The 6,509-nt window shown below is 54.1% G+C and overlaps 1 protein-coding gene across 1 annotated transcript; it reads right to left on the minus strand.

The window, feature by feature from the left end:
* Nucleotides 1–1,925: 1,925 nt before the first annotated feature.
* CCDC42 (coiled-coil domain containing 42) lies at nt 1,926–6,177 on the minus strand. Its single transcript, XM_010290532.1, has 7 exons — nt 6,101–6,177; nt 5,656–5,761; nt 5,436–5,540; nt 4,719–4,916; nt 3,743–3,964; nt 2,513–2,671; nt 1,926–2,024 (listed from the first exon to the last, which is right to left on the minus strand). Exons 1-7 carry the CDS (start codon nt 6,175–6,177, stop codon nt 1,926–1,928), a joined length of 966 nt encoding a protein of 321 aa, XP_010288834.1.
* Between the last annotated feature and the right edge of the window lie 332 nt (nt 6,178–6,509).

The raw sequence follows: 6,509 nt of genomic DNA on the forward strand, positions 1-6,509 counted from the left end.
CCTCGCAGGTAAGCCTGTTGCCAGCCTTGTACCTGGCTTGTTCTCATCTTGCCTTGCCGAGTTGACTTTCTGGCTTCACCTTGGACCTGCCTCATCACTGCAGACTAGCGTGGGAATCACTGGACACAGCCACGAAGCCCTCTGCTCTTGCTTGCCTACCACAAGGCTGTGTCCTGCCGGTGAGGATATCCTGCCTGCTTCGCTGTCACCTTAGCTCCTTCCCTTGAGGAGCAGCCCACTCTTGCCCCTCCCTGACAGTTATTATCCCTACTTTACAGAATGAACATAGTATAATCATTAAAGTGTAGGCACATGGTGGCTGCATAAAGTTGCAACAGCTTTTACTTTTCCTTGCCAGCTGAAATGCAAACTGCCACTCACCTCCCACTGCTCTGGGGATCTATTCAGAATAGGGCATGTGGGCATGTCGTGGCCCACACTGCATTTACATGTCAAGGTTTCAGAAAGAAATGAGCTCTTCTTCCACAGCTGAGCAGCTGAGAAGCAATTACTGCCCTTGCCTCTGCAATGGAGGCTCTCACTCTTGTGTTTTCTTCTGCATTGGCGTCATGCTGAGGACACTGCACAGGGTCATTTTCTGCTGACGGATGGTAACTCACTAAGCTTCGATGGCTTGAAGCCCCAACATGGGTCTGAGCTCAGAGGCCTGAAGGAAATTGGGTTTGCTGGATGAGTTCTTGCTGAGACCTGACCTAAGGCACTGTGTTTCTAATTGAGTTTATTACTATGAATTCAAGCTTGCAGGGGTAGCACCAGCAAAGACACAGAGGGAGCATCCTCTGTTCAGACTCTGTTCGGATTCTGCACCAAGTGTTCCCACCCTGAACTCATCCTTCCTCTGCTTTCCAAACAGCTCTGGGGTGCATCTGTTTTCCTTGTCGCTCATGAAGGCATAGATCTGGGGAAGGGAGGGGGTTAATCTGTGCCTTCCTCACTCTCAAAGGAAGGGGTCAGGTGCCTGAGCAACCCCCAGGTTATAAACATGGACCAACTGGACTCAGACTTTTCTAGAGGATGCATTAACTGAATCCACTGGCTCAGGACACGAGTAACTACTGGAGAGAAGGGAGCAAGAGCATGTGATCAATGGTCTCTTGCCTCAAAATCTGTAAGCTTATGTCATTGGGTCCTTAGTCCATTAAAAGGTCCTCCCCAAAAGGCTCTGAGCTTGGCCTGAACTCCACACTGTGTCTGCAGAGCCATTTTTAGTCCTCTTGGTTCGTATTCGTCATGTTAGCACTCACACTGAGCCGCTAAAAGCTCGGTGCAATAGCTTTGGCTGGCTCGTCCGTCACCTGCACCCATTCTCCACTCCTTCTCAAACAGCTTGAGGGGGAAGGTGGGGTTTAGTACGTAGCACATGGCTGTGCAGAGAAACCCACATCCACGGATGTGCTGGGTGTGGTGGTAGGAAATCTCCGAAGCTCTCTTTGAAGCACAGTCCCCCCACCCCACTGTGACATCCCTCTCAAATATCCCAGAGCTTAGGCTGAGTGGGACCTCCAAATGGGAACACTAGTATTAATCCCTGTTTGAGACTATATTCCTGTCCCAGCCTTCTCTCCCTATCTTGCATGCTTTGCTGGGACGCTGTCTGCTGTGACCAGAATCCCATCTGCCAGAGAAGGCACCCTAATGGCATCCAGGGTGGAGTTGTGGGATGGAGCTGCAGGATGGAGCTGCTCTGGTGTTTCCAATCCTCCCAGGAAATGAAGAGGCACCTTAAAATACTTGGTTATTTTTAATAGTATAAAAGGTGTCAGCAACTGTGCAGGCCATATAAAACGTCACTGGTGTAACCTATGGTGGAGGTCTCACAAGATCTGTAGGGCCCTCTGTCCTCCTCTTTCCCGTCCCACCCTGCTGAGCCTGTGCTGGCAGGGCAGGTCACGTTGGCATGGCCCTCACAGCTCCCTAGGTACAGCTGCTCGCTGGCGGTTCTGCATGTCCCTCTGTTTCGTCTCTGTAGAGATATCTGTGAGGTCTTGGATAAACTGCTGAATCTGGGGTGGGGAAGAGAGAAAGCAGAGCTCAGAGCAGGGCTGGGGACGGGAGACGGTGGGGAGCTTGTTGGCCCTTCTGGAGGGCAAATTTCACCAACCAAACTGAGCAGGAGGTTAAAGCATTTGCCTTGCTGGATCCCTACCACCAGAATGGGCTTTTGTGGGTCAGTCTGAGTTCAGAGCAAGGCTGAATGAAACCAAACCTTGGCCATGGGTTGATCTGCATCCCCTGCACCCCCTGCCCCAGCCTGCCTGGCTCCCACTCCTTTCACCCCCGCAGGGACCCGCACCCTGCTCTGCTTCCTCGGGTGAGGCAGGTTTGCCTGGTGTCCTCTGCCCATTCCCCGTGCCCAGGACAGAGCCCAGGTGACAAGGAAGGTGTCTGTTGGGCACATTGATTTCTCTGGGCTCTCCCCTCCCTTTGGGCAGTTGAGAGTCCTTACTGCTCCTCTTTCTGGGCAGGGAGAAGGGGTCTGGCTTGGCTCTACCATGTTCAGCTGCCTGTGGCTGTCGTCCACTGGCACGTTCAGGTTTGCTTTCAGCTGCATGCTCACGCACTGGAAGAGGTTGAGGATGGCCATCTTGATGGTCCCCAGTTTCAGGGTTTTCTTGGCAGTCATGTTCTGGATGTCAGCCCAGCAAGTCTCCTGAGAGGAGAGGAGACATGCAGCATGGGGACACGCCCCAGCAAAGGTGCTGCTTCAGCGCTGGAGAACCTGGCTTGGATACACTAACTTCCACACTCATCTGTTTTGCTAGGAGGAACCTGTCCTTGCCCAGGGTTGTTCAGCTTGGTGTGGTGGAAGCAGATCCAGGAACCACCTCAGCTGCTCCTTGTCCCGGGAACCTCCTCGTCTCTCTGCCAGCTCCTGCAGCCCTCACTCCCTGCAGGCCCCATTTGCACCCCCCACAGCAGGGCTGGCTGGTACCCGGGAGCAGCACATCCCACTGCCACCCTCCCAGACCAGGTGCTTTCCAGCTTTGCCTGGTGGGACCCAGCTCCTGGAGCCTGGAGTATCTAATAAGGGAATTTGGCAAGGCCCCCTCAGAGCGGTGCGAAGGGAGCAGAGGCCAGCAGAGCTGAGGGCATTTCTGCACACTGAGCACTGGGCTACACGTTGATGTGCCTCATTACAGCCCAGTTTGGTCTGGTCACTTTGGGACTGGTAAGGAGGGATGAGAAGGGGTGAGCCCTGGTGGGCCTATGCTGTGCAAAGCATGAAAACAAATAATAAAAATCAGCAGAACCAACTTCACTCTGAAGCCTGAGCCATGAACGGTGGGAGACTACAAGACACGCCAACCTGAAGCCCTGTTACAGGGATGCTGCTGCAAGGAATGGTGAATGGAGATGACTATGATCAGGCTAGACAAACCCAGCAGGCACGTGGTGGAGTGTGCTTGGGTTTTGTGACAAGGCAGACCTTCCTAAAGCCTGGTTAGCTGATCTCTTTTGACTATGAGTTCAAGCAAGAAGTGAAAGATTGTGACAGCTTTGTGAGGGCCTTTTCTTTAACCCGTGATGTAACCTGCTCCAGACCTGGTCTGTCATTCTTCATTCCTCAACCCCTTGGAGGGACGAAATCAGGCGTCTCCTCCAATCACAAAGGCTGCTACTGGGCCTTGGCATGACCCCAGGGCTTAGGGATGAGCCATCAGCTGGTCTTGACACAGCCAGGTCTTGGAGATCTTCCCCTGCCCACCCCACATTTCCTCACCCAGGGGAGGATGTCACTTTGAGCCTTGTCAAAATGTAGTTGGAGTTCCATCAGCTCATTTTTGTACTGCAGGATCTCAACTTCTTTCTCTGCCATGTACTGGTCCAGGAGCACCTTGGCTTGCTCAGTCATTTCCTTGTGCCCCTGTTGTGACTGCAGCAGGTCCTTCTGCATCCTCGCCAGAGTCTTGTAGCGCCAGATGACTTCCTGGATCTCCTCAAACTGCAGCACAGGGCTCCTGGTGTTAGTAATCCCCCTGCCCTCCCCTCATCACGACTGCAAGTCTCATGCTGTTTGGCACTCTGCCCTGACCAGGGACAACACCTCCCCCAGCTGAAAGATCTTCCCTTCTTGACGAGACTGTTGCCCCAGTTGGTTTGTGAGCCACATTCCCTGTACAATGATATCCCACTGTGCAGTCCCAGAGCTATGACTGCCATAAAAGCAAGGGGAGAAGTGCCCCTCTCCCCCAGGTGAGCAGTGCTCTGATAAAACACAAAGCACAACTGCAACTGCCAGCCCTGGGTCACCTAGACATGGAGCAGGGGCAGCTGGGACTGCAGGAGTACGAGCAATGCATGGAGTGATGCCTGGGCATGCTTGAGAGAGGACACAGCTTTTTTGACAACTGTCTGGGTTTCCGTTCCCGGGCAGCTTTTCACTTCTCCCAGCCCATCAATGAGACATGAAACAGTGACACAAAGGGGTCCCCATTCCCCTCAGCTCTGTCCTTTTCCCCCTTCTAACAGTTTTTCTTTGGTTTTCTCAAGACTTCATCTCTTTTTCTGGTTCTTCTCCCCTAATTCTGGTCCCCTTGGCTCACCTTGGTTGCAGAGAACCTCTACCCATCCCATCGGAGGTCTCTGGGTTTGGGCAAGTGTTACAATTTTGCTGGACTTGCCTCATCTCCTCTAGGTTTAACAGCCATGTAAGGCCCTCCTTGAGGCCATGATCTGTCTCTCATGTCCAAACTCACCTGTGAGATCTTCACCACATCCTCTAGGTATTTGTTGAAGATGGAGTACTTCTGCACTTTGTTGCAGAGTTTCTGGTGCTTACTTCTCAGGGCTTCCAGTTCCCTCTTAGCTCTCAAAAGCTCACTCTCCTTTTGCATATTCCTCTCTCTCTCTTTGGTGGCTTTCTCCAGAGCTTGGATTCGCATCTTATCATTTTCCTGATGATGTTTTCCCCACCAATACACATACACACAGAGGGAAAGAAAGGCAAGAGAAGATGGAGCTGGGTCACTTAACAGCACTTGGAGGAGATACCTTCACAGAGGAGAGACTAGTACCGGAGCATCCCGGGAGCATTTTCACTCCCTGTTTAACAGAGCTGTCCCTCTTGCACTGACCGTCTTGGAGACAGGCACCTGGGGTGGCACTCTGATTTTCAGACCTACTGCTATCTGCCCCTGGAAGACACTTGGGTCTCAACAGTGGCGACAGGCTGAGACCCTTCTTGGAGGATGTTTGGGGCCCTCAGGAGATCACACTGGTACAGAACAAGCTCTCTCCTGCCCAAGCCCTACCAGGGCTTTCCACATCTGTGGTGCAAAACCCTGTGCCTTGCCAGTCCTGTTCTTCATACCTCCAGGCTCAAGGGAGGCTTGGACAGACATGGTGGCCCAAGACTGTCTCCCCAGGGGAGGTCAGGAGGTGGTGGTGTGGCTCAGGGTCAGGGGCAGGTGTACCTTGAAAATCCTCTCAGATTTCTCCATGTAGGTTTTCAGCTGAGCTTCCTTGGCATGGAGGTCCCTCCACCGGCAGGTTAGGACCTTCATCTTCTCCCTGAAGGCCTGGCAGCACCAGAGTGAGTGTGACATGGCTGCCCGCATCCAGAGGTGGTCACCTGCCCTCCAAAAAACCACAAGCCCTCCCAACCCTGCCCCAGGACCCTCCCATCTTTCTCACCTCTTCCTTCAGCTCTAGAGCCTTTTGCATCAGTCGGGCTTTTTTCTTCTTCTCCTGGAGGCGAATAAATGGAGACAGGGAGTCCTCCTCTGTCAGTCTGAGTTTCCTGCCACAGAAGTTTTTCTCAAGGTTACATGTTGGGTCCAGTAACTTGGCAGGGTGTTGGGTTGCTCTGCCCTGTCCCCCCACCCAGGGCCATGTCGGGGCAGAGCAACCCAACAGCATCTCAGATGCCGCCTGGCAGGACAGCATCCCCACCCCTCCCCAGCCGGGGTCCCCCTGACAGAGCAAGGGGCGGTTGCAGGGAGGAACAGGGCTGGGGAAGGGAGGTACAAGAGGAGACTGAGGTGGTGGAGATAAGGGATGGCAGTTTGGGGGAAGGAGGGATGGAGGAGACAGGAGAAGAGGATGGAGGGGATGGAGGCGGGTGGAGGAGCCTCCTCACCTGAGCAAGGGCAGGAGGTTCTGCCTGTACTGCCTGCAGAAAGAGGCTGACAGGTCCTCGTCACCCATGATGGACATTGCTTCAGCCACCAGCAGGGCCCAGAGAGCCCAGGTCCTCCCGGCACTGCTCCTCTCCCAGGTCAGCCCATGAGCTGCCCTGCAAGCCTGCGGGCTTGGCAGTGTGTGGGAGAGGCAGGTGGGCAGGGGATGAGCCCCTGGGTGCCTCGTGCCTCGGTTTTCCCAGGACCTTTCTCGCCCCGGTCGTGCCTGTGGCCACTGGCTGTTGGTGGCCAGTTGGCATGGAACGGTTGCTGGGGGCAGTTGGGAGGTGGTTGGGTGGTTACTCAGCAACTGAGGCTGGGGTGATGCTCCACACCAGCGAGGGGGACTGACCACTGCGTCCATGACCA

The sequence above is a fragment of the Phaethon lepturus genome, unplaced genomic scaffold (genome assembly GCF_000687285.1).
Source record: "Phaethon lepturus isolate BGI_N335 unplaced genomic scaffold, ASM68728v1 scaffold31497, whole genome shotgun sequence".
NCBI classification, from domain to species: domain Eukaryota; kingdom Metazoa; phylum Chordata; class Aves; order Phaethontiformes; family Phaethontidae; genus Phaethon; species Phaethon lepturus.

What these genes read in the sequence shown, in the direction of transcription:
- CCDC42 (XM_010290532.1), bottom strand. Translation starts at nt 6,177, where the DNA reads ATGTCCATCATGGGTGACGAGGACCTGTCAGCCTCTTTCTGCAGGCAG. An exon ending in AACCTCCTGCCCTTGCTCAG is followed by an intron (nt 5,762 to 6,100) that starts GTGAGGAGGCTC and finishes CTTCTGTGGCAG; the next exon opens with GAAACTCAGACTGACAGAGG. An exon ending in AATCTGAGAGGATTTTCAAG is followed by an intron (nt 4,917 to 5,435) that starts GTACACCTGCCC and finishes AAACATCATCAG; the next exon opens with GAAAATGATAAGATGCGAAT.